Source organism: Conger conger, chromosome 2 (genome assembly GCF_963514075.1).
Source record: "Conger conger chromosome 2, fConCon1.1, whole genome shotgun sequence".
NCBI classification, from domain to species: Eukaryota; Metazoa; Chordata; class Actinopteri; order Anguilliformes; family Congridae; genus Conger; species Conger conger.
The window spans coordinates 17,526,542-17,554,071 of NC_083761.1; the positions used below are offsets into that span (position 1 = coordinate 17,526,542).

A 27,530-nucleotide genomic window follows, 5' to 3' on the forward strand; every position below is an offset into this window, starting at 1 on the left:
ATCCTGCATACAGCCCATGAAAGGCTAGGGCCAGCACTGGCGAGCAAGCATGATTAGCCGATGGCAGGCTATTATTGCACCAGTTTGTGTTACTCTATGTAAAATACAACTGTTGCTCATGCAATTAAAATACAAATGGATATGGGTAAGCTGAGTTTTATGGAAAAACAATAGCAGAGTTTTGTAGCCAGCCATTTATGCAAAGAAATCCTGCCACAGTGGTTTTTTTCTTTCAAGCTAAGCCTATTCTTCTGTTCTTTTGCATAATGCATTATGCTTTTGTGGGACACAATGTAGCCTATACTAGACAATATTTAATATTACATTGAAGTATGCTATAAAATTCACATACTACAGAATTACTTACTTGCAGATTTCAATTACTGGCCTGATAATTTGTGCCGTGAGCTGAGCCTGGTCGTGCTTAGAACTACACGGTTGAGCATGCAAATAAAGCATAACAATTCCACGCCACACACGCGCGTAAATAGGCGCACGCACGCCACACACACACACACACACACACACACACACACACTTTATGTCTCCCTGTGACATAGCTCAGCCTTAGCAACAGCAAGTGAAAGTTAACCTCTGAAGCCTGCTCCTATAGCAACAACAAACTGGCATCCATGAACCGAGCAATGCCTCCAAGAGTAGGGCTTCCCAATACCACTGAGCAACTCGAAGTAACTCGCGGGTCGTTCTTGAATACAGTGGAATGACATTTTACCGATGGCGAATCCAGGTATATTTTTCAACACATCCATTCTGAATTTAATTTGTCTTATTGGTTAACTGTTTGCTTTGCGTTATTTTTTAGCATTAGTAATTATTGAAACGGCTTTGCTTGCGTTGTGCAACATTGTGTAACATCGTAGTGAGGTTGAGAAATAAGTGGACATTAGTGTGTAATACGGTACTATGACACACTGATTCACATTTTTAATTATTTAATTTCTAATTAATTAACAAATGCTCTCAAAAAAAAAGATGAGTAGTTAGTCGTGCACGCATTGTTATACAGATAAAGACTTGTTAATTTATTTATTCCAAATCGACCATGCGCGTGAATTACTGAGCATCCTCATTTATCAAAATACTAAGCCTCAGGCTATTTTTAGACCAATAAATAGTTTGTATCAAATGACGTGGGACAGATCAGCCCTACTTTGTTGAACAATGGTGTTTTATCTTTCAATATGTCACTTTTATTAGGTAAAAGTTTCAACTCGCCTTCAAGATCAGATATTGGGTTGCGTTCGATGTTATTACTAATACAAATTTGACCCATTTTTTGTAGTTAACCACTGCTGCTATTATAAACACTCTGTGCACATACTTATGCAGTGCACATACTTCACTTTGCAAGTCGGTTTATTAGTTATTAGTTCAATATCAAGTAATTTAATACACTATTAAACTGAATCTAGCTTGTCATTCGAACAGAAGCATACAACAGACCCTCAAGGAGGTCATCCCTTTGAGATGAGAAATGTAAAATCTGTTCCACAACAAAATATTTTTCTGTATTCCCACTCGGTTTCCTTGCTTTAAATCTTACACGAGGGAGCGCAGGGTGTACCTGCACCACAGGACAAATGGGCATAATCCCTCGGGAAATGTACCTTTTTAGAAGAGCTTAATAAAGAACTAGGCTGTACAAGGACATCATGTTTTCTTTGGGAATGATGTTAGCGAAATGTAGCAAAATTGTGCAACATTTTCCTGGGAAACTTTATAACATTGCCTGTAGATAAAATTTGTGATAAAGCGTCAAAAATGTCCAGCTGAAACCATGCAATCTATTATAAGAAATAACATTTTTAGATTGTGGAAATCACCTGTACAAGTTAAATGGACGTAGTGCCCTCTAGTGGTTAGAAACATCGAAGTCGTGTGTTCAAAATATTGTTTTTAACATAGGTTTTTAAACGAAATTAATAAAAATAAAAAATAAACAATTTTTTAAGGCACTCAAAGACTCTCCGTGCTGGAGCCTCCTGTCGTTGGAAATGTCAGCCATCACAGTATTGACCTGAGCTGGGCCAGTGAGGAGAATTCAGCTCGTAAGGGTCCTACTGAGAATTGGAATCTGTTTTCTGTTGAGGAGGAGAACTCCAGAACTCACAAGTATAATACCATCTACATGTGAGTATATGTAGTTTTCTTGGTTGCTTGAGAGAGAGGAGAATATGTAGATAAAAAACATTTTTCAAATTGAGGCATAGAAAAGTTGTATGAAGCCATGATTAGTGTGCATCCCTTCAATATGTTTTATTGTTGTCATCATTTTCAGGGGGTACAGCACTCAATACACAGTTGAGGGTCTGGAACCTAGTACTACCTACAAAGTCAGACTAAAACTCACCCATCCTTCAGGGGAGACCATATATAGCCCTGTGATTACTATCTCCACTACAAGTAAGTAGTACTGTAGGGTTCAAGTGCTGCTAAAAAAATCATAAGTGAATGCATGTGCAAAATGTTAGATATTGAGTATAATTATGCTCTGATAATTTGCTATGTTTTTCTCAATCATATTTATATCAATTTGAGAGAATGCAGACAAACAGTTCAATTCAGTTTAATTTGTGTAGTGCTTTTTACAAAGATGCTTTGTAGCAGAAGAGCAAACACCAGACCCGAATCCCCAAAATAGCAAGCATGTGAGGTAAAAGAAACTCTGTAGTGGGGAGAAAAACCCTTCCAACAGTGGTGAGAAAATCTCAGGAGGAGAGGGGGAGACCATTCTGTGCTGGCCGGCAAGGTGTAATGCTAGAACGATAGGAATGTAGTAAGAAATCCATTATACCAAATCAAAAGTAGGAAGTCCCTATGAGGGAAAAATAGTAGCTTCAACGCATCGTATGAACCAGGGGAGGAAGTTGGGCTTGCACAGACATGAGTTGGAAGTTGGACATTTCATATGCAGCTCAAATTGGCATATCTATGTCTGATTGACCAGTAGGGCTGGCTAGTGAGCTATTGGATGCAGTAATCCCAGCCATCTTAAGCCCTCCCCTCCCTGGGCAATGCTAGACCCAATTCTGCATCACCTTGCAGGGATACCAGCTACAGACTGCACTGGCACAGTCGATGCCAGAATGTGGGATCATTTGCTATGTATTTACATTACATTACATTACATTATTGGCATTTGGCAGACACTCTTATCCAGAGCGACGTACAACAAAGTGCATACCCATAACCAAGGATAAGTTCGATTTAACCCTTTAAGGGGTCAGATCACAAATGTGTGATTATGCTGATGTAACAATCACTACTGGTAGCTAAAATCAATGGAGGTTTAGAACGCTGCCTTAGAATTTTTAAAAACCAAACCATTCCAAAACTACTCTTCAAAGGGTTAAAGGAAGCATCTGGCTCTATAGTATATTCGCTTTGGATAGCTGCAGGTGGAATTAGCAGGACTTTAATCTCCTGGACCACAGAACTCATTTACCACTGGAACAGCTGCTCCTTATCACTCGGAATAACTGGCCACCCCTTGTATATGTAATGTCTCCCTAATCTTCCAGGTGTCCTGTGTCACCATTTTATGTTTTGTCTGTATATTGTATGGAGCTCTCAGGCTTGAATTGGTTATAGGCATTGATACCAATTTTAGACTCATGTTAACTACATTCTTGTTAATGGAAATTGTGGTTAAAAATGTCATGAAACCTTAAAAAGTCAGTAGAAGTGCAGAGTAGGAACAAAATGCAGTTTTGTCATGATTCTAGCGCTCAGAATAGGGAGACCCTTGTGTCTGGTGTAAGTTGGAAACATTTTGTCACATTGAGTGATCTGAAGCTGGGCTTTTGGTGGTTGTTTTTGTTCAGGGGAGCCTATGACTGGGAGGAACCTTCATCGGGCTATCACTATGAACGACAAGGAAGAGCTTGCCAAGGTCCTCCAGTCCGGGTCAGAGCCTCCGACCACTTCACAAATGTTTATGGAATTAAAAAAAGAAAGGATGTTATCTACAGTTTGTGTAATTTACTTATTCATTTTTAATGGGCAATCTATCCTTAAGCCTAATTCAGAGACCGTTAAAGCACATTTCCGCACGTTATTCATCAGGGAGTTTGCAAATAAAGCAAATGATTAAATATCTTAAAACACAGTCACGGTTTTCAATTCCAGTTCAGAAATAATGGAATTCATTGCTAAATAAAATGCATAAATATATAAAAAATTTGTGCAATTTTCATTCTGGATTGTCCCTATTACAGTGATTAAGGTCAGTAAGGTGATTTTCTGAGGTGTAATTGAATGTTAGAGTACAGATTGGATCCCGGTAGACTCTATCCATACTCTGCATACAGATTTGAGTCACAGCCCTCTTTTGAATATGAAGTTTTATTTTATTTTATTTTATTCCTACAGGACAGTCAGTGTGAATGTGCCTGACACGCATGGATTCACTCCCCTAATGGTGGCAGCCCAGAAAGGCTTTACCAGGTGCTCTCTCCTAATGATATACAGTGACATTAAACAAATCTTCCTCACAGTATCGGTGACTTCTGTGCCTGTAATATGGATCACTCTCGTAGAAATATATAACCCGCAAACATTTTTTCTACCAGCAATGCAGACAGCAATGCTTTAGCTAGACGTGCTAACTGTGAGGACAATGCAATATTAGTGTACGTCTATGCTGCGCAACAGTGTGTTTACGCTTATGTTGGCGTAACTGGATTTTACACCTGGGAGGATAAGGTCATTTTTCATAGTGCCAGCAGATTGAAGCCATGGTTTCAGGGGGTAGGGGCGTTGCAGGGAATGAGGTTATGAGTTGGCCATCACAGTCACCTGCCTTAAATCCCACGAGAAGCTTTTGGACTCGAGTGCAGCCAAGATAGATGAGCTGGACCCCGGGATGTGTGAACCCCACATGGGATGCGTTAGTGCAGGAACACCCCTGGACCCTCAGCCTGCCAAGGAGGTGTGAGCCTGTCACAAAGGCCAAACAGGGACTTAGATGTTATTGATGATTCGCTTAATGTATGGCATCGTGTAATGCATCACAGTCACGTTTTCCATGATGAAGCAATTATCTTTCAGTGGGAGTAACTTTATACTTATGACCACTAGGGTAATGGCTTCTGCTAATTATTTGGAACTGTATAGTACTACACTAATATGCTCCTGTGGCTCTCCCTTTGAGAAATGGCCCTGACATTAAAATCATTATAGCTAACAACAATGAATATGGATTTAGTAACAGATTATTTTGTATTTTAGTTTAGTCCAGACTTTGGTTCAGCATGGTGCAGATGTGAATATGAAGAACTGCAGTGGAAAGGATAGGTAGGTACATGTTTTCACTGTAAAAAATGTTTTGTTTTCACATGATGTAACTGCATGTTATTACTCTCATGTAGACATTTATTTAGACAGACAATAACAGCACTCAAAAATGCCCAAACATGACTGATCGCAATTTCTAGAACAACACAATTGTACAGTTGGTGTACACAAGGTAAAAAATTAACAAGGTAAATAATTAACCAAGGGACAGGTACTGCATAACACAGATATATAAATGATTTACTTTGATCAAGACACTCAAAGCAGAGCAGTGGTTTTACAGGAAGTACAGAAAACAAACATTGAAAATATATACAAGCAGGCCAAAACCTGATAGTATCCGCCATAGTACATATCAAAGCTGTTGACTGGAGAGCAGGTCTATCCTGAGGCTGAAACTGTAATTGTGGTCTCTGTTTGTGTACAAAGCCTAATGCTGGCTAGTTTCCATGGACACCTGGATGTTGTGAAGTACCTGAAGGAATGTGGAGCCTCCTGGAGCTCCCGGGACCGGGCAGGCTGCACGCCGCTTCACTGGGCTGCAGACGGGGGTCACCTGTCGGTCATCACTCACTTATTACAGGAGGGCTGTGAGGTCAGGGGTCACCTGCGGTCTTTCCAGGCCTCATTTCTTTCAATAGAACATAACATAAAAAAAGCACTGTGCCTCAAACAAGACCGGGCAGAACGTTTCTAGGTTAAAAAAGGACTACAGTAGACAGTGAAAGCAAAAAGAATGGTTGTGAATTACATGATTGGAACTGTAATTTACAGTTTGAATCTAGAAAAGGCAACTCTAAAGAGCTTCTAGATTGTTCGATCTGCACAAGATATATTTTCCAGTATGGCTTCCTGAATGGACACTTCCAGGCATACAGCTTCCTCATATCACAGAATCCCTTTAGAATCAGATTCAACCTTGAATAAATAATCAGTTTTGAGTTTTAATAAAATTATCATATTTGATATGTATTGTCAGGCCCTGCTTTTTCTGCAGTCAGGGTTTGCCTTTTTGAAAATGAGTAGAAATCCACAATGTGCCTCTGTAGCTGCTTTATTTCATGCTTGGCTAGGTAAATGTCAAATTTAATGAAATTAAGAGATTCTAATCATAAGGAGTTTGACTCCATATGCCAAATTTGTCTAGTAACCCATCGTGCTAGTTCAGGTGAATTTGGTAAAATAATGAAGGCTCTTCAGATTAATGCACAATAATAGGCACTTTTTATCCAGTGCCATCATTAGTTCTAATATAGTTTACAACCCTCACAATATTACAAAACAGGCAAAATAACACCCCGCAATAATATAGCATGATGAAAAATATTTCATACAGTATAATAAAGATGCTGCGATGGACTGGCAACCTGTCCAGGGTGTATTCCTGCCTTTCACCCAATGTATGCTGGGATAGGCTCCAGCCCCCTGCGACCCTGTTCAGGATAAGCGAATTTACAGCCCCAGGATAATAATGAATTAATGAATAATAAAGATGAAGATTTAATGTTATGATTGGGAGATACTGATCAGTAGTCAGAAGTATTTTCCCCTCAAAATTAACCAGAAATGATTATTTCACAACTGTTATTTAAAGAATTTCTTCTGGGGGTGCATGACCCCCCCCTCCCAGAGAGTTTCAGTTCTCAGGGTCTCTGCATTTAAACCCCCCCAATTAAATATTCAGACTAAAATTAGGCACTTGACTATAACTGTCTAAATTGATATAATTGCATATAATTGTGCTAAATGAGCAATAATTAAATTCTAATTGAAAAGATTCAAGAAACTTGAAATGGGATGATTTTTAATGATTGCTTAGCAGGTGGCTTGGAGAGGATGCTGTAACAACATGCTGCTGGAGTACTGAATTATGGGTTTCAAAAGTCTGGCTTTCAAAAGGCACAGGCTTACTGACAGTGCCACCAGCTTCTCAACATGCTCCAATGCTTTAACCCTTCAAAGGCCCACTCAGTAATTTCCACAAAAAGTTCAGTTGCTTTTCGCCAAAAATGACGTGGATGGCAACTACAGTAATGACTTCAGTGGATCATGATACTCATAGTATTTAATGTCTTGCACTGGCTTCTTGGGAACCTGGGCAAAAACCTTGCTTAGCCCGCTGAACTCTATGATACTGAGCCTTTGTTAGTGTTGCATGTTGCATAAGCCTACTGTGGCAATGACAATTACATCTGAGGTAGTTTGGCATGGTTTATTTGGCAAAATGCTACCTTACAATTCTTTTCAATGTCCAACCCGATGACTTATTAACTGAGTTATGAGTTAATTTCCATGGTGATCCGCAAACAAGGACACCAAAATGTCCGTTATTAAAAACAAACGATAAGCATTATAAAAGGGCAGGGGATTGAGCCGGCGACCTTCCTGCTCTTACCTCCTAAGCCAATGTCCAGTTCGAGAACATTGGCTTGCAATTTCGGAAAAACATTTAGAAAAACCTACTCTTCAAAGGGTTAAATGGGGACTCCAGTCCGGTGGATTAACCCCATTCCATGTGCACGGCCCTCAGGTAGACGTGAGGGACGGGTTCTCCCACTGGACGCCTCTCATGCGAGTCTCGGCGGTGAGCGGGAACGTGGAGGTGGCCTCCCTGCTCCTCGGGGCCGGGGCGGACGTCGACGCCAGGGACAAGGACGGGAAGACGCCGCTCATGGTGTTATTAAACCCCCGTCTGATACCGCTTTTCATTCTTTTATTATTTATCCCACTTTTAGTGTACACTGTGATTTTTGTCTTCTGTGTGCGCGCTTTTGTTGTCCTGTTACCTTTATCCTTGGCCGTTTGGCCTGCATTTTCTTTTAACTTTACGACATTTATGTTTTTATTGCACATTTGTTTTATTGAAAAAATATTTTAGTTCCTTGGATGAAACATGCTTTATGATTAATTTATATAGTCCTCCGTGACAACTACAATAGGTGTTTATGTAGTGCAGTTTTCTGTTGTATAGTATGCTCCTTGGGGCAAGGATGAGAAAAATACATTATTAACAGGAACAGAAAAAAAACTGCAGTGTACTTCATGTCTTGTTTAGGGAATTGATATCCAGCCATACAATTCACACCATTGTGAAGGTATGGTGGTGCCGAAGGGAAATGCCACACGGTTCATAACGCAAACCGCATAGAAAATACACTGAAATATACAGTGCAGTCCATAAGTATTTGGACAGTGACACATTTTTTTTATTGTATTTGCTCTGCACTATGTGCTAAAAGTGCAGACTTTCAGCTTTCTTTTGAGGCTCTTTAAATCCATACTGTAGGAATTATGTTCTAATGTTTCGGTCCAAATACTTAAAGACTGCACTGTAGGTGCTCGAAAGTTAACAGGTTTGGGGAGGAGTGATTGGTCTTGGTCCCAAAAGACCGGTGTGGCAGATGAACCTGTTCCAGCTGAGTGCTTAGTCACTCAGGTAATTAAACTAATTACCGCCATCATTTAGCCTATTGAGCTAGCATCTCCCAGTTTGGGGAAGTGATTTATAGAGGGCTGTAATATCCATACGACCACACCCTTTAGAGCAGCACCTAGAGATTTACCTTTCCAATGCATCTGTCTGAATGTTAGTTGCATCTACACTCACAAAATAGATTTGCTTTAGAGTCTACACAAAGCTCTTAATTCTAATATAAAAGAAACTTATATTAGCTGAAATTAAAAGTCAGAAAAGCCCTCTTGTGCGACACAGCCCACGCTGTGAAACTAATTCTCTCATTTACAAATTGTTACAGTATAATTTACATGAAGTGCCTTCCTCGAGGATGCATGGCGGTGCATAATTTGGAGCAGAGCCATATACCATGTCCTTAGCCACTGCACCACACTGACATCCAATCTATCTGAAGCACTGCATGAACAATGCTACATTATTCTGTGCTGATGGTAATCGCTTGATTTTTAATGACAGCCGTAGGCTCTTTCATAGCTCTTACCAACAAAGTTTAATGCTAAAATGGTTGCTCGACAGTATAATCCTCTCCATTGCAGCTCAGTCTACCATCAAAATGACAACATATTTTTTCGATTGGTTTTAATCTTCTCTTGTTTGTGTCCAGGTTGCTGTTCTGAATAACCACGAACAGTTGGTCCAGTTGCTACTGGAGAATGGAGCAGACCATGACGTAAAAAACGAGGTAGAAACTAGGCCGTAACAGCACAACCTGAAACATCCCAGCTAGCAGAATGTTCTCGCAATGTTACTGGAATGTTTTGTCAACGTTATAACATTGGCACTAAGTGGCAGCAACAATGTGAGAACGTTTTGTGTTAGCTGGGATGGAATATGTGCTTGCACCTACACAGCAATGATGTATTTGTGAAATATCTTCCAGTATTCATGAATTTTTAAATGGATGCCTCTGCCATTTTTACTCTTTCAGTTTGGAACAGGCGTTGCAGAAATGGCCAAAGCTTTTGGAAGAGAGGTGATTATTTTGAATTATTGTTTAATTTAAAGTCCTTTTGAATTTTTTAAATGTTTTTTCATTTTCAATTCCTGATGGGCTTCATTGACTATTGCATGTCTTCTTTTTACAGAGCATCATCAGTTTGTTAGAAGGAAAGGAGATCCACTAGAAGAATTCATCAGATTATTTTACAATTAAGGAAATACATTTCAAAGGTAATTAAGGACTAATGGCTTACAAAAAATCCATCACATGCTCTTATAATACCACTTTATTCTAGCATAAATAATTGAAATTAAACAGATAACAGCAGTTTTTTTAAAGAAAAACTTTATTAAATTTGTTCCGTTTTTTTTCCATTACTGTGTTCCAGTCCTTGTACTGCCATAGGTTACCAACTAATCTGACTTGTGAAATATGTGGAAACCTATAGTAGTTTTCTTACATATTCCTGTATTGATAGTTGTTGTACAATGCAATAGTTCCCCATTGCCATGTTCACCTGTAACACCATAGATGAGGAAGAAAAGGAAAATAGAGTAATCACACATATTTACAACGACAGTGAGGAATACTGAGGATATTTTGTATACACAGGCTGTAACATGTCTTTAAATGGGAAATTAAACATTCTAGTACAACTTGATTTCAATGTGTAAATTGATGCAGACACTTACAAGATGTAGTGAAGAACAATGTTCGTGTTTCCTCAGCAAAATATCCATAAAGTAGAAAAATAAAAAGTCACAAACGTACAAATGTTTTAGTGTGAAATAACAAAATGCCTTAAAGTGCAGTGTCCAACCCGATGGACTACACATAAGGCATGGCTATTTAAAAACAGATTGGTATATTGTATACTGAAACAAAGTGTACTGTCAAAGATATTTACACTGTAAAACATTAAAATAATTAAATGTTTTAAAACAATCACATCACATGACTGTGAGGTGTGAATTTAGACGGATATGCACATTTCCAAAGACGTAAGAACTTGGAAAAAAATTGTTTTGAAGACACAATGTATGAAACATTCACCAGACACCTCCATATGTGCCCCTCTGATTGGCCCAGATGCTCAGTTTTGGATAATAATTGGCTCAGAGGCAGTGTGCTTAAGACTGAAGAGAAAAAAAACAGGCAACTATAGATCGAATCGCATACGAGTGACATGGTATCACAATTGCTACCTTGTGACTGTGGTTTTGCTAAGAGTGGAGAGTTCTGTTTTCGATATACTGTGTATTACAAATGTGTTTGGCTATTTTCAAGAAACACATGTTGTCCTGGCTTCTTTGCTTCAGTAATTGCTGCAGGTGAGCTGTAATGAAATGCTTTCTTAGTGCGGGAGCGGGTGTCAGAAGCATTTTTCATCTTTAGCGCCTTCCTAAAGTGTCACAGAAGCGGCGACAGGTGGTTTCAATGATGCAGTTTGGCTCGGACCGCGGGGCTTTTCAACGAAGGGTCCGTGATCAGAGGTACGCAGGGAGAAATCGACAGGAAATGAGGGGTTGGCTGCGACTCTTTGCCCCCGGAGGTTGTTTCGCTTTCTGCCAGGACGAATGTAATATTCAGCTGCAAAGGAGAGGTCGCCGTCCACTTTCCCCAGGGCCATCTGGAAGAAGGATCTCCAGAGGGGGGGAAAGACTGGGTGGGGCTGTAAATTCATGGTCGAGATGGTCAACCATTTTTCAGAGCGAATACGGCTAACCCTTCATTTGTGTAGGAGGAAGGAGACCGCTCCGTACAGTCCACTGACATTTACTGTGGTCCGGGGTGATTCCGGGGTGCAATGCTAATCAGGTTTTGGCTATTAAAGCAGGCAGCTCTGTGGCTCTGTGATTACATTGTTTTGTGTGGGTGTCAGGTTTACGATCGAGTGTGCTGGAGCTGATGTCGTGTCGATGTGAACTCGCCTATTCCAGGGTTTTTTTCCGCAGGTTGCTAAGCTGGCCTGGGTGACTGATGGTGATGGTTTATCCCATCAGCCCCACCTGGCTTCCTTACGAGAACCATCTAAATACATCAAAGTCAAGACCTTAAATAAAACAAAATTGTTAGTTTAAGGCCCTAAACAAATGTAGCAGCTGCCAGTTCGAGGGCAGGTCCGTAGGCTTCATGCCTGACTGCGATAGGCTTATTCCAACACTGCATCTCCACACACTGACCAATGGTGGACAAGCATTTTTATATCTCCCAGTCTGAAGAGCTCCCACAACTGCCTTAACCCTTTACAGCAGCAATTACGTCACACATTTGGCTTTGGAATCTACCCAGGAAAACCGAGCCTTCAGGCCTATGGCCTAGATTCTTTCCAGATGGTCAGCTCTGTAGTGTTAGCATGTAAACTTACATTTGCATTTCAAATTCTGTCTCTGTTGATGCTGAAGCTGAAAAATTATAATTTATGGACATGGAAGGATGTCATGAAGGACAGAGCGTCTATTGCTAAAAACTGGCCTTTCAATGCTCAGTTCTTTGCCAAGTCTATAAATTCATATACTATATTGGAATCCTTGAACTCGAACCAAAAGTAGAAATCTCAAACTGCCTCCTAGTGTACAGAGAATAGAAGGAATGCAGGATTTGATTATCTGCTATCTATGGAATCTGTGTCTGTATCCCTTGGCCCAAAAGGCTAGGGCTTACAGTGATGTACCTAACGCAGTGAAAGCGTGAGCACACAGCACTAGCACCAAGTTCAAACATTATTAAATTCTTTCAAGCATAAGAATTACAGCGAAAAGCACAAACGGTGCTTTACATTTTGTCCGTGGCAAGCTAGAATAGTTTCACCCATTTACATTCTAATTTCTGTCCTGTTTTGTTAGGCTTCCTCTGAATAATACGGTGATTGCCTCTCTATCCCACAGCAGAACTGGCATGCCCAATGTTTGCTGATGCAGACACTGAGATGGCTTTGCACTGCTTAAGTGTGTGCATTATGAGCGGGGTGGAATCAAGGAGCAGATGTACCACTGGTGTTTATGAAAGTCTCCTGATCAAAACCCTCTGCAGCCCGCTTTACTGTAAGCCACCACTGCATCTGCTGATTTCTCCCATATGCTATTGTATGGGTGTCATGTTTCCCTTAAATGTGTCTACAGTCCAGTTTTTCTGTGTACCTGTGTACTGATCGATTACGCAAACAATTTCACAGATTCTACAAAAATAATCTTGTTCTTCTCTCTCTCCACAAAAAAAGCAGTCTATAAAAACACTGAGGTGAGTCAATCCAACCTCAGCTATGGTGCAACGAAGGGAATTTTCTAACTCTGCGTATAAAAAAATCTATAAGCAGAAACAACGACGACGACAACAAGAAAAAAAAATCACAAACGCTACCGTCAAAAGTGTCTAACACAGTGCACCGCATTGTAATAAATACAGGACATAAATAATTTACAAGTACCTGAGCAGGGACTCATAGCACCGATACGAGAGAGAGAGAGAGCACCACGGCATCAGCTCAAACCCTTTTTACAACTCAGAGAAACCCTATCCGAAAGGTTTTGAGAGTTCTGTAGTGCAAAATGTATTGTGTCTTCTTCTGTTCTCCTTCTTCCCATCCACTCCTCAGCTCCTGTACCTCCCGTCAGGAAGTATTCTTGGCTTTGGTAGAGTCGGAGGCTGCTTGGATGAAGGTCTGAGAATCAGAGACAAACGTATGCTGTCAGCAACCTTACCTGACAGTGAAACAACTCCATTGAGGAAAGATAGCTCTATTTTTGCACAGACTGAAAACACAAAAAAAAGCTAGTCTGTGTTTTAGTCTTATAATGAGGCTATATTAAGTCCATATTATGTTCATCTTATAATGAGACTTTAATAATTAGCTTGTTTTAAGTTACTGTGTGCTTGATAAGTGAAATCTTAGTCCATTGGTAAATCTTGCACTGGCAAGATTTTAGCCGAAAAGTGAGACTAAAATTTTTGTTGAGACTTATTTTGTTTTTTGCAGTGAAGAGGTTGCTAACAGAATGGACAGGTGTGTGACTAAGGGGCTTGTGCTGTTTTGATCCTCTTGCAGTGTATTGACTTTTCATCCGTTCACTGCTTCTCTGCGCAAGCAAAAACACAGTGCAAGTAGACCCATTGTTTACAAGAGGACTCGCTTCCTTCACTGATGGTCATTGGGATGGTCACACTAATATCTGATTCTGCTGCACCAGGATCAGCATGAACACAGGTCCCCCAGGTGGAAAATGACAGGCATACTCTGTCCAGTAGGGGTATAATGATACAACTTGTGACCATTAGCATTGACAGATTCCTCCACCCCACTGACACTTAAGACACTTAATGATTAATTGCGATACAAATCAAGTCATACACATCACATTGATACATTTGTATTGTTTTAATGCACCCCTACTCTCCAGTGTATTCGGTCCCAGAATAGCATACCGCTTCCCTTTTGTCTGGCTACATGCAAGAGAAGGATGGTACAGCTCACTGGTCCTGGAGAGCCACAGGGTGTGCTGGCTTTTAGTGTTACTCAGCACTTAATTGGTCAATTAAAGCCGTTTGTTAATTACAGTTAACTAACCTCACCTGGTTTCTTGGGTCTGAATTGGCTGCTGATATTAAGGCAAAAACAAAAACCAACACACCCTGTGGCTCTTGGGAGTGAGGACCACTGGTATAGAATATATATTGGGCATCTTCCCACCTGGGTAGTGGGTAATGCAGCCACAATCAAATCTGGACCTCACATCCAAATCCGGCCCTGGTTTTGTTTTCTCCTTGGTAAATTAGCTGATTGGCCATTAGTCTTCACACCTGACTCCCAGGTAAAGGGAGGGTGGAAAACCAGCAGGACCATGATTTGATGATCCCTGGGGTAATGGATGTGGCTGTGAGCTTTTTCTGGACAAGTGACTTGGGAAATGCTGAGCCACTAATTTGGCCCTTATCCTAAAGGCATCTGCTGCCACTCCAATTGCAGCAATGAGTGGTAAGCAGTGAAAGCAACATCAACAAATCATGCAATTAAGGACCAATTGAAAAGCTTGTAGAAGCGAGCGCATAAATCCCTAAACCAGGCGTGTTCAGAGTTATCTGAAAAAGGCCAGTGCGAGTCCAGTTTTTTGTTCCAGCCCAAGAATAAGACACCTGGGGCATGCTCAGACTGAAAACGTTTTGCTATGGTTTCCTCCAATGGTGTGCAACGTTTTAAAACAGACTTTGAGGTATGTTTGCTCCTGTTTGGAGATTCGGTCGGGGGGGTAGCCCGAATCAATAATGACATACAACTGCTTTAAAGGCCGGAGAATGCCTTTTCAGACACCATTGGAGCAAACCGTTGCAACAGGATGTTCAGTATGCCACCATTTCTGTTTAAATAAATGTTTTGCTACATTTTATCAGGGATGAACGTGGCCTTGATTCAACTAATAAAGGTCTGTTAGGAAAATCATAATTAGTTTATTATGCAGGGCTAGAATAAAAGGTTGTACCTACACAGGCCCCTCTAATACAAGATTAGACACCCCTGTGGCACTGAAATGATGAATTGAGACGATTATCAGCCCACAGTGTGTTAATTACTTAACAAGCAGCTGTGAGGTTGGCATTCAAGCAACACTCCTAGGTAACTTTCACTAAAACTTGCACAGACATAGTTTAGCGAGTTAAGCGATCACTAAAAATAAATAGCAAAACTGAGTTTGTGAAGATGATGTGTAAGGCTTGCATTTTGCTTTAGTCAAGATCAATGACAAATGTTGTCAATGGAGCATAATACTTCCAGGTTAAAAGGTCACATGGACCTGGGTCTGGACTCACCTGGCATGTGGAATGGGAGGCACCGGTCTGGGGATCCCTGGCAGAGGGACGGGGGCAGGTTTGGGGGAACCCACGGCGGAGGAGCTGCGCCCCAAACGAGACGTCCTGGCCAGGGGGTCCGCAGGCAGGGGCTTCTGAGGGGGGCTGGGCTTTTCCAGTTGCTGTGATTGACAGGAGACATATCCACTGAGGCAATATATGGACACATATGCTCAGATTCAACCCTTTTTTTAATGGGCCGAAACCTTTTTTTAAAATAGGTTTAGAATTTATATTTTATCGCCTTTGTACCTGTTACTGAACCAATTACACATACAAGATTTAAATTTTTGACAATTGTGAGATAAAAAAAAAAAAGAAATTCAGGTTGAGAATTTTTTGATGTTGTTTTGATGGGAGTTATCATGCTGCTCTAAAACTACCACAAGGGGGCGCTCACATACTGCCAGCCCGCCAGCAGTTTTGAATCATCTTTTTTCAGCTGTCACCATGGAAACCTGCCCCACAAGACATGTGATGAAGGGCTGTCATGTGTAACTAATCTACATAGGGAAGATGAGGTAATGATACATGTCTGCTACCTATATCGCATCTGTTCCACATTTAGTTTCTCAGATGGGAGAAAACCACTTCCACCATTAATTGTAGAGAACAGCCAGAACTTCAGAAACCCTCAAATAAAGTGTAACATTCACAAGACTTAATTTTTTATTCTATATGTTATTTCCTTTATTTATTTTCTGAGAGTTTTGTTACTTGTGAAATCGACAAGACCCCCCAGACTGCATTTCATAACAGAAATGCATTATTCCAGAAGGTAGATAACTGTGCTGATGTTATCCAGATAACTGCGGAGTGTTTACCCCATTAATGTTTACCATATCAGAAATCATATTATGGTGATTTACTTGACTGGAACAGAACACTTTACAAGGGCCATGTTATTCTGCTGTGAAGGCCGGTTCTCTGGCACATGCCACTATGTAATGGCGTGTGTAATGGCTAGAGCCTGTCCTGAGATGGAATTAAAAAACAAAACAAAAGCATGTGTCTGTTCTACCATATACTGCATTCGACAGAGGACATCATGAATCTGTCTTTGAACTATTTCTGAGTACAGTACAGTAATAGGCTATTTGGGTATGCCAAGCTCTTGCACTGAGAGATCACATATAGTACTCAAGCCTGGGGGAATATGAACCAGACTTTCAGTGTTACCAGAACTGAAAAGTCAACCAAAGTGGGGACTCTAACACTGGCAGCAATCTAGTGGATAATACAAAATCACTGTGATTCACTTTAGTTTATTTAAGAGAACAGCAGGGGGCAAAGCTTTCTCTCGCCCATTAAATGATAATTAGAAGCGTGAGATCGGTCTCATAGAGGCATGACGGAGTTAGAGAAACTAAGTTGTTCAGTAACCGTGGCAAATGTGGAATTTTCAGCGTTCCTCTCTGGCTGTGACATATTCAGAAACGCAGAAGCCCAAACCGATGGCTGTTTAACCTATTCGAGCAGGAAGCACCAGGTAACATGTCTCCACTGCGTTAAGTCTTGCTCTGCGCTAGTTGTAAATCACTTCTCTCGTGTGTTTCTTAGTACTTAATCAGCGGTAAAGTCATTTAGAAATGCCAGCAGCGATTTCCGCACCACCGCAGCCTTTGAATGGAGGATGTATTTAGCCTGACGGTTGTCATCCTGGCATGGTGAACAAACACACACACAAGGCAGAGCTGATCAGAAGCGCTGTTTCGCACCTGCATTGAGTTTACCTGCTGCGCTTTTAATACGCGAGGTCTACGCGGCCTCAACCTTTCATTTCCGATCGCCGCGGTTGATTGAACCACAATCAGGACTGTGTCGCGATTCACCACGGGACGGTGAGTAGGACCGGATAATGTTTTTCGCCTGGAGATCGGGCGCTGCCAGAGGTTCCTATCTGGAAGTTTTCCCTAGCTGCGCCGATACCGCTGCATGGATTTGGGACCTCGCGACAGCACCTTTTACACACAAAGTTATACCTTCATAAAAGGACGCGCTTCGGTGCCATTTCAATAAACCTCTCCTTTCCCTCCGCTCTCCTGTTCTCCATCATTCCCTGTTCTTCCACCAGTCTTCTTGCACATTCTACACTTATTCAGTTTATGCAAAATAACTCCTTAAAATAAGCAAATGTTATTGTTTTATTTATTCTATTATTTTTCTGTAAACTTCAACATATGGTGCAGTTAGTAAGTATTTGGACAGCAATACAGTTTTGGTAGTTTTGGCTCTGTCCTCCACACACCAGATTTGAAATGAAGCAAAAAGTTAAAGAGTAAAGTGCAGACTCAGCTTTCGTTTGAGTGTATTATTCACTATACGTCCATATCAAGGCAAAAATGTGAACACGGAAGAACTGAATTTTCTAGGACTCAAATGACCCAAGGTACCACTCTCGAAATGATTTGATGACATAAAGCAAAAAAATGTTTTAATGAAACTGGAGCACTCACCCCCCACCAACTTGTAATAGTTTCTAGCTTCTCTACAGTCACTTGTTTGTGGTCTTATGGGAAATGGACACTAGATGTGATAACGGTCTGACTGTACCTTATTGCAGCGTTCATCTTGTGAACTCAGGTCATACAGTAGCATCCCCACATGAGTACTGACCCATGCAAATGAGCTGCCATATCAGCCGATGATGTATACCAGCGCTACTGAACTCCAGGTGGTGTAGCGCACGGTTGAAGCAAACACCTGCAGAGACTCCCGCAGGACGTGGAGTTGAGTAGCGCTGATATATACCCTAGCTAGGTCTTGCTACAGGATATTCCACCACTGAAACCGAATACAGTTGGGTCACCTCTCATGCACACTCACCATGTCCATCCTGAAGGAGCTGTGACGGGCCAGGTTACGCAGCGGGGCCCCTCGTGGAGGGGAGGGTCCGTGGGCGGGCGTGGCCCGGTGCGGGGGCGGCACGGGGGGCCGGGGGATGGGGTGGCTGATGTGGACGGGCTGGCACTGCGGGAGTCTGCGGAGGGCTTGGGGGTGGAAGCTGTGTGGAGGGGGGAGGGGGGGCGAGGCGCCCATGTGTGCCGGCTGTGAAACACCAGAAAAGGCAGCGCTGTCAGACCCAGGTGAGAGACGCCCAGCCGGGTTACCCGTTTATTCACCTCCAAACCCCCATCTCAGGGGGCAGCATGTAGCCTAGCAGCTAAGGTGCATGACTGGGACCTGGAAGACTGGTGGTTCAAGCTCCGGTGAACATTACATAAAATTATAGGCATTTGGCGGACGCTCTTATCCAGAGCGACGTACAACAAAGTACATACAAGAGGGAGAGGGTGTAGCCACGATAAAGCCCTTAACCCCACATTGCTCCAGGGGGGATTGTCCCCTGCTTAGTCCTGCTTATCTTTGGATAACAGCGTCAGCCAAATAACTGTAATGTAATGTAGAATGTCGTGCCCCCCCCCCGACACTCACAGCCCCCCTGAATCCATGCTGGATTGTTCCAGGGAAGGGGGTCGGTGAATTTGACCGTATGCATGTCACCGTCACGTCCCATGAGGTGAGTGCTGTGTGCCTCGGAGACCGGTGGACCTTGATGCGTCCACGCATGATCAGCGATCTCGTGCATGCCTGCTGTCCACTGTACCTCTACGTCACTCAGATGTCAATCAGATATCAAGTGGGAAAATTGTTGACATCCACCCACCCACCCACCAACTCTACCCCTGAATGGATTTTTTCAGTTTCCCAACTGAACATTCTTTTTTTTTTGCCTTTTTCAGCTTTATTGGACAGTATATAGTATAGAGAGACAGGAAGAATGTGAGCGAGAGAGGGAAGACATGCGACAAATGTCAGACGGTCGGATTCAACCGCCGACGTCGCGGCTTGCAATGAGCATGCGGTCAGTGCTCTACAGGCTGCGCCACCGAGACACCCCCAACTGAACATTCTAATGTTGACTGTAACAATCACGACTGTTAAGTGAAAGTAGTGTTATTCTGACTTTGAATTTTGAAAGAAACACTCCAAAAGCTCCTCTCTTCTAAGGGTTAAGTGGCCGGGCTCCTGTGACCCGCTCCACATAACTCAGAACTCCCCGCCCTTGGCTCCAATTGTACTGTACACGTCGCTCTGTGCTACACACTCAAACGCGAATGCTTCCTCCGCACCCACGTTCTCGCACTTGACTCAATCAATTCCATTTCCTCTGATGCGCCCAGACCTATTTTGCATGACTTGCGCTGGATTCAGATCTCACTCGAGTGGAATTCGCTTCCAGTCGGCAGATGACTGATTTTCCACACTGAGAAATTGGTTATCCAGCTCAGCCAGCATCTGGCCCCAGGAAGAAACAGGTTTAGCAAACTGTGTCACAGCTGCCATGTTATTTTCCCCCCTCTGTGCTAACAATGCATGGATTGATTTCGCTGGATTAGAAATGGAGGCGTTTTGTGAAGAAGGAACAGTGAGTCAGTGGGACAGTATGTCTCTGCCAGGAGTTTATGCAAGTCAGCACAGCGCCCTCCTGTGGCAAGGGTTGGTGAAAAAGAAAGTGTGAGTCAGTATGGGTTCATTTCAATCCCTTATTTTGACTCCTTGCATCATTTCCTCGTGTCCTTTCCTCACACCTTAGCTCTAAGATAAATAAGCAGATAAAATAAGCAACTGGAATGTCTCTGTTGTGAATTTAGGACGGGGTCAGCACAGCGCCCTCCTGTGGAAAGGGCATGTTGGTGGCGGTGCCGGTCACGGGAAGTGACGCACCTTGCATATGCTGGTGCTCTGGGGCTGGTTCAGGGGCTGCCGGTGAGGGGACGTCCTGTTCTCAGCCTGCGTTTGGGTCGGGCTGGATGGCCCGTTCGCGCTCACGGACCTGCAATGGCAACAAGCACACAATTTAATCCAGACACACGCGACAGTGCATCAGCCTTTTAACCTATTGAAAGACACCTGGGGCGACATTAGCTCAGGAGATAAGAGCGGTCGTACGGCTGCCAGTTTGATCCCCCACTCTGGGTGTGTCAAAGTGTCTCTGAACAAGACACCTAACCCCCAATTGCTCCCGATGAGCAGGTCGGTGCCTTGCATGCCAGCCAGTCACCATTGGTGTGTGAATGGGTCAATGGGATAAAAGTGCTATATAGGAATTTTGTATTGTTTGTGCAGTGAAACTCCAGGACCTTAGTTTCTCGATGGCCGTCTTCTTGTTGGTGAAGAGCAGGCGAACGAGAGCCTTCCTCTTGAAGAAGATGATGAGGCCGGCGGAGAAGACCCCCAGCAGCACCACCAGGATGCCCACAGTCACGCTACGGCCATCTGCGGATATCACACACCGGAGTGCATACCTCAACGCACTTCACACAAAACAGACATGCTCAAACACATTTTAATATCAAAACACTTTTACATAACAAACAGACCTGCCTGCACACATACCTTATTGCATTACTATGAAGATAATTAAAAATTGAAATCACTTATAAAAAGAATTGGCAGGACTGTATTAGCATGCTGCTGGATGCTGATCCCTCACTTTTTAATATTACACAAGGAGGTACAGCGATTGTCTGGCAATCAGAGAGTTGCTGGTTTGATCCCTGGCCTTCTGGGCAAAACTGTCAACGTGTCCTTGTTCAAGACACCTACGAGCTGGGTGCATGCATGGCAGCCTTTCGCCGTCGGTGTGTGAGTATGTGTGTGAACGGGTGGTTGAGAGGCATTCACTCTAAAGTGCTTTGTGTAACCATAGTTGCACTATATAAATGCAGACCATTTGCCATTTAGTCATGACAAATGATGGGCTAAGTAGATATCATTTTCAAAACTGCAATCTCACTAGAAACAAGTATTAGAGTATCTGTTTACTGGTCCTAGTGTGTTCTTTTTGTTTCCACTAAATGAGTGGGGCAGGTGAAATCTCTGTACATACCCGCCTGTCTCATGGGCCCACTGTCCATGCTGCCCCCAAAGCCAGCCTGGTCACAGAAAGGGGGCCCCCAGTGAGCCTCACAGTGGCAGTTCTTGTTGTTATTGCACACCTGTCAAAAACAGGAGGGAGTCATTTATTTCACACTCTTACTGTAATGTTGCTTTTCACTCTTATACTTATGCACAGTGGAGTCCATAAGTATTTGAACAGTGATACAATTTCAGCTCTTTTGGCTCTACTCCAGAACATTGGATTTGAAATGAAACAATGAATATGAGGTTAAAGTGCAGACAGTCACCTCTAATTTGATGGAATTAACATCTACTTTGGGTGATGTGTGTAGGAATTGCATCCCTTTTTATACATAGTCCACCCATTTTAGGGGACCTGCAATACAAACGTGATACAAGTGCAAGTTCCCACGGACAGATACACGTTTCTGTCGTTTCCATTTAATTGTGCGGCCAGCTCTGCAAGCAAACTCAACACACTCCACAGACCTTTGTGAGTGCAGCCACATTTTATTTCTTCTTTTTGGTTTTTTCTTTAGACGCAACCCCAGCCCATCCCTGTGCCGAGCAGGGGTGGAATCCAGCAGGGATTCTCCCAGAGGTAATGGAGCCCAGCTGTGGGATTCTCCAGCAACAAAACATCTTGAATTGATCTGGAAGAGTGAGAAGTGCCAACTCTCCCTTTCCTCCTCCCTCTCTCTCTTTCTCTCAGTTTCTTTCTCTCTCTCTGTCTCACTCTCTATCTCTCTCTCACTTTCTCTCTCTCTCTCACTCTCTCTCTCTCTCTATGTCTCTCTCTCACTCTCTCTAACCGCCAAACAGTCCAAACCGAGCGTCTGAGAGAGAGTGCCCAGGCCCCTCCACCCGTTTTCTCATGTCGGAAAGCATGTGATCCGACCCTGAGGCCCAGACTCGGTCAGAACCTGGACCCAGCCGCTAAACACCGCCTCAGGGAGAGGCACTGGACCGACCTCATCTGGCCCCCACCGCTATCTTCTCACTAACAAAATACTCCCTCAATAGGACGCCACCTATCTAGCCCGAGGTTACTGACGGTTCTCGCTTACACGCCCCGTGCATCCCACGAATACGAGATGAGGTGTCCGTCTTCAAAGGTACGCGCTTTCCTATTTGTAGTGCTAAAGAAGTAAGATACATAAAACATCAAATGTGCCCCACTGCTCTCGGCCTGTTTCAAAGCGAGGAGCACTCGATGCTGGTGTGTGTTTTGGCAAAACGGGGATCGCTATTTCGGATTCCAGCGCGGCGCAATCGCAGTTGGCCTCCTCCACGCTGGAAGATGATTGATGGAGCTATGAACGGGACACAAATGAAACCATTATGTCCTCATTGATTGAACCTTCTGGAGCAACAAAGATTGATTGTAAAGCATTGTAACTGTTGCTATAATTCAAAAATGCTCTGATCACGCCAGCCAGAACAAGGGATGCGTGTATGTGTGTACTGCACTGTACGATTGAGGGTATGAGAGTGAGGGAGGGCGTCTCTTCTGGTCATAGAGAGAGAGGGTACACTTTAACAGGGCTGTTTGTGTGTACACTAACAATGCCTCAGCTTTTGAGTGGTAAGTGAGGGAGACACAACTAAAATAAAAATTGCAATAAAAAACCCAATAATGGCTGCTTCAAACACACTCTGTGTCAGCCTCTGTTTTCTATTTGTTGTAGGAACAATAGTGCAGCAACTAATGTCATGGTCAGGATGGAACCACGAAAGTGGACATACTTTTTTATTGCTTTTGAAAACGACAAACTGTTACATGGAGGGAATACTGTTACAGGGGGAAACATGGAGTGAAAGTGAATGTTGTATTAATATAAAGGGGGGCAGTGTGGTCAAAGCAAGAGGACACTGCCCAGTGAAAGTGGAGAGAGGCAATAGAACCCTGATGACAAAAACAGCTCAAGCTGTTGACAGTCCATTGGTTGACCAGTTCAGACCAGCTCAACATGATTTAGCTGGTTGACCAGTTTAGACCAGCTCCCAGCTTGACATGGTTTGACCAGCTCAAGCTACTAGCTCAGACAAGCTACCAGCAGTAGCTAGTCGACCAGCTCAGACCCAGCGAGGCCAGCTTCATGATTAACTTAGACATGTTGGTTGACCAGCTCAAACCAAGCTAGACCAGTTTATGACCAGCTCAGCCAAGTTGGCATACCTGAATTTTACAGCAGAGAAGAGCCTGAAAATAAGTATTTTGCCACTAAATACTGTAAATAAATAAGCAGTGACCAATCCCCTAATCATTAACCCGGTGGCCACTACCACCTCCACCACCCCCCAGCTGAGCCCAGTTATCTGAGGACAGCGAAAATGGACTTACCCCTCGGCCATTACACCGCCTGGAGCACTCATGTACCCCAAACATGCTGACATTCTGGCAGCGCCGATTCAGGCACATCTAGGGCAGACAGATGGACAAATCAAAGATTATGCGCTAGTCATTACCAAGGCAACCCAGTGCTTTACAACGAAAGATCCATCACCGGAACTACTCCAATAACTTCTGTGACGACCACATATGCTATAGAATAATCAGATTGTCAACCCTTCTGTCATCTTTACATCTTCAATACAATATATTCTGGTTGGTAAACGGAAGTCCCTGGTGCTATTTTACTTTACAGAACATCCATTACCACGGTATTGTGATCACACTGCTTTTAGAATACTTTGTCTTCAATGGCTGGAAGACAAAATATTCAATGTTAAGAATCCACAGCAGAGAATCAGGTGGGTCTATATAATCTGTGGGATTACTGAAAACAACCTGAATATAACAGAGGTAGTGGGAATGGACCACGTTCACAGAATAGCAGAGGGTTTACACTGAGCTCTAACTGTGGACCAGATGGATAAAAACATGTCATTAGCTACCCACTGATGTCACTGCACTGATCTGCCTCACCACTGCTGTGGTATGCTGTTTCGGTAGTACAATGAGAGGAGTTCTACACTATAATCAAGCTGTCCCAAATGCAACATTCACTCCTTGCTTGTTCACTCTAATTATGCAATACGAGCTTTGTGATTCTATGAGGACTACATGATTCTATGAGTACTGTGTAATTCTAAGAGGACTGTGTGATTCTATGAGTCTATATTTGATTATACAAGGAATACATGATAGTATAGAGACTATTTCTATAAAGATTGTGTATTTTCATCACAGCATTACAGTAAGAATTGGAAGTCAATGAAGACACACAGGAGTATATATTCGATTCTACAAGGAGTGTGTTTCTATGAGGAATGTGTCATTCTCTGGGTACAGTGTGATTCTGTGATGACCATGTGATTCTATGAGGAGAGTGTGGTTCTGTGTGAAAAGTATACAGTATGTGATTCTATGGGGAGAGTGTGGTTCTGTGTGAAAAGTATACAGTATGTGAGTCCATGAGTAGCCCTCACCATGCTCTCTCCACACTTTGTCCCGGTCAGTACCAGGCCCGGGTCGGGCATATCATCACCCAGGTAAACGTGCGTCCCACGACACAGAATCCTCCCCCCTTCCTGCAGGGGGATGTTTGTTTCTATGGAGACAGCATTCGTACCAATTACCGGCCGGTTGGCCCCTCCTTGACACTGAATTTTGCCACACTTAGCATCTCTGCAAAACACACACAACAGCGGCCAGTGTCAGTGACGCGATCGGCTTTTCACTCATTACTTCAAGCTGTCATAAACGCAGCATAATCCCTCAAAGGACACCCTAGGCTGTTCTCCAACAATGAGCAGTTTACCTAAATATCCCACTGCTCTAATGGGACCTTGAAAGTAATGTAAAGTTTTCTGGAAAAACTAAGTTTTAAGAGTTAAGTTGGATGAGTCAAAGAACCCTGAAGCCAACAGCCCATATGAGACAGATTTAGAAACACATCTCAGGTCCAGCCAAACACGCTCACTATGTTTTGCTGTCATGCTCTACGACTCCAATGGCCTTCAAAGAATAGCAGTAATCAGTTTTTGCCACCAGACTGCAGAATGCACCTGGCTGCCCTTTTTGGACACCTTGACACTTTCCTGTCAGGTTTTGTAAAGAACCAATGGACTGTCAACAGAATAAAATAATGAGACATGTCGGTTTGTGTCTAATTGCAGTGTTCTGATGAGATTTTCTCACAACTTTGTTCATAAGTATTCTTTGCCAAGATTAGGGCCACTGATTATTACCGCTACTTTTGAAGGAGCCACTGTGATGTCTTTGTCACACTCTAATAGGCATTTTGCTGAAGCTTCGTCAAGCTTGGAGTAATTACAGTAATTATAATTAAGGACTGGTCGATGGAAAGATTCAAACCATGTGTGATACAAGGCCTGGGAATGTTTTCTGTTTGTTTGTGATTCTATGAATGATTTTATGAACAATTCTCAGTACATGATAATCTTATTTACTTCATAACTTCATATTTACTTATTTACTTCATACTTTTTTGGAGTCATCATATAACATCAGATCTGTCTCTACTGTTTTCGGAAAAAAACTTCCTATCCATGTACTGAAGTGGGGAGTGGGGGGTTGGGTATTGTGTTCTGTGTTGACTGAGGATGTGTTGCTCTTGCCTTGCGTCACATTTGACAAACGAACCCTTGGAATCCTTCCCACAGTTCCCATAAGGGTCACCTGCAGAATTGACCCTCTCAAAGCAGATACCTGGGGCTGGCTTCGCTCCTGCAGAAGAGCGAGAGTTGACAATGAGAAAGAGAGTGGAAGACAGTGAGCCAGCGAGTGAGTGATTGCGTGAGAGACGGAGAGAGAGAGAGAGACCTAACTCCAAGAATAATCTACCATCCCAGAGAAGTGCACGTTCAGCAACTCCTCAGAGAACACCTGCTTATGCATTCAGAACTGACATGAAAGACAGACAGAAGCAATTACGAAAAGAACAAAAACATGTGGCGACACTATTTCATGCTGTGACACTATTTCATGCTGCATCAGAATGTGTTGGTTATGGCGCAACTTTGGAGTTTGGAGCAACTTTCGATGACAGAACTCCACAGTTCAGACCAGGGGTCTGCAACCTTCAACTGAGTGTAGCCTATGGGCTGATAGCAGTGGAAGCCAACCCTGTTCCTTTTCATTTCAACGCTAATTTTGCACACCTGACTCTACTAATTAGCATGTTAACAAGATTTATCGCTGTTGAATGAGGTGTGCATTGTTCGGATTGAAGTGAAAACCTACAGCTGGGATACTCAATCTTATCCAGAAAGGACCAGTGTGGATGCAGGCTTCTGTTCCTCCTAAGCAGTTTACTAGCAGTCTACTAATCAATGTCCTTAGCAAAGACTCTTATGCACTGGTCACCAACACTGGTCCTGGAGATCTACTGCCCTGTAGGTTTTCATTGCAACCATAATTTGGCACATCTGACTTTACTAATTAGCAGCTCAATGCAGATCTCGAGTTCTTGAATGAGGTGTGCTTTGTTAGGTTTGGAGTGAAAACCAACAGGACAGTAGATCTCTAGGAGCAGGGTTGGTTAACACTGCTCTAATGGATAATTCGTCCATGTGTGTAATCGCTCGGTTGGAACAAAAGCCTGCACCCACACCGGCCCCTTCTGGGGAAGATGAAGTATCGCTGACCTACAGGACGGTAGGTCTCCAGGAACAGGGCTGGCCACCGCAGGCTCGTGTAGAAGGCGGCGCTGGACTCACCCTGGCCCCACAGCGTGATGCACTGCTGCTCGTGTGTCTGGCAGATGCCGTTGTAGCAGTAGCCGTCCACGTTGTGGCAGGCGTGGCCGTCGTGCAGGTAGACGTTGGCGGGGCAGTGGGGGTTGGCGCCGGTGCAGAACTCGGGAAGGTCGCAGGAGTTGCTCGACTCCCTGCAGGGCGTGCCCGCCAGCTTCAGCTGCGCAGATGAGAGCAGGCGGGGGTAAGCACCAGGTCGCTCTGTAGGGCCCGAGGGGAGGGGTGGCAGACCTGACCAGGCTCCCGTACCTCCCCCCGGATTGCCAGGTAATGTTTTAGCGGATTCACATGCGGAAGTCCCCCCGGTGTGCTCGCCGCGGTGAAATAAAACTG

At 43.2% G+C, this 27,530-nt stretch overlaps 2 protein-coding genes across 2 annotated transcripts in view; one reads left to right on the forward strand and one right to left on the reverse strand.

The window, feature by feature from the left end:
• The first annotated feature begins 656 nt into the window (after positions 1-656).
• fank1 (fibronectin type III and ankyrin repeat domains 1) lies at positions 657-10,613 on the forward strand. The gene is made up of 11 exons (XM_061232470.1): positions 657-748; positions 1,974-2,151; positions 2,300-2,424; positions 3,846-3,927; positions 4,393-4,467; positions 5,251-5,316; positions 5,746-5,911; positions 7,847-7,990; positions 9,396-9,473; positions 9,720-9,764; positions 9,877-10,613. Exons 1-11 carry the CDS (start codon positions 736-738, stop codon positions 9,913-9,915), a joined length of 1,011 nt encoding a protein of 336 aa, XP_061088454.1. The 5' UTR covers positions 657-735; the 3' UTR covers positions 9,916-10,613.
• Positions 10,060-27,530, reverse strand: part of LOC133122485 (disintegrin and metalloproteinase domain-containing protein 12) — a 97,731-nt gene continuing 80,260 nt past the window's right edge. The window contains exons 14-23 of the mRNA XM_061232472.1: positions 27,162-27,357; positions 26,061-26,169; positions 24,909-25,107; positions 23,821-23,898; positions 21,466-21,574; positions 20,717-20,852; positions 20,301-20,409; positions 18,399-18,620; positions 15,534-15,694; positions 10,060-13,392 (exon numbers count right to left, since the gene is read on the reverse strand). Of these exons, the coding sequence (XP_061088456.1) occupies positions 13,323-13,392; positions 15,534-15,694; positions 18,399-18,620; positions 20,301-20,409; positions 20,717-20,852; positions 21,466-21,574; positions 23,821-23,898; positions 24,909-25,107; positions 26,061-26,169; positions 27,162-27,357 (1,389 nt within the window). The 3' untranslated portion in view covers positions 10,060-13,322. The remainder of the gene's footprint in view (positions 13,393-15,533; positions 15,695-18,398; positions 18,621-20,300; positions 20,410-20,716; positions 20,853-21,465; positions 21,575-23,820; positions 23,899-24,908; positions 25,108-26,060; positions 26,170-27,161; positions 27,358-27,530) is intronic.

Bases quoted from the DNA above. Each gene is read 5' to 3' on its own strand.
- fank1 (XM_061232470.1), top strand. The intron at 2,152-2,299 runs GTGAGTATATGT...CATCATTTTCAG, and splicing joins AAGTATAATACCATCTACAT to GGGGTACAGCACTCAATACA. The intron at 2,425-3,845 runs GTAAGTAGTACT...GTTTTTGTTCAG, and splicing joins GATTACTATCTCCACTACAA to GGGAGCCTATGACTGGGAGG.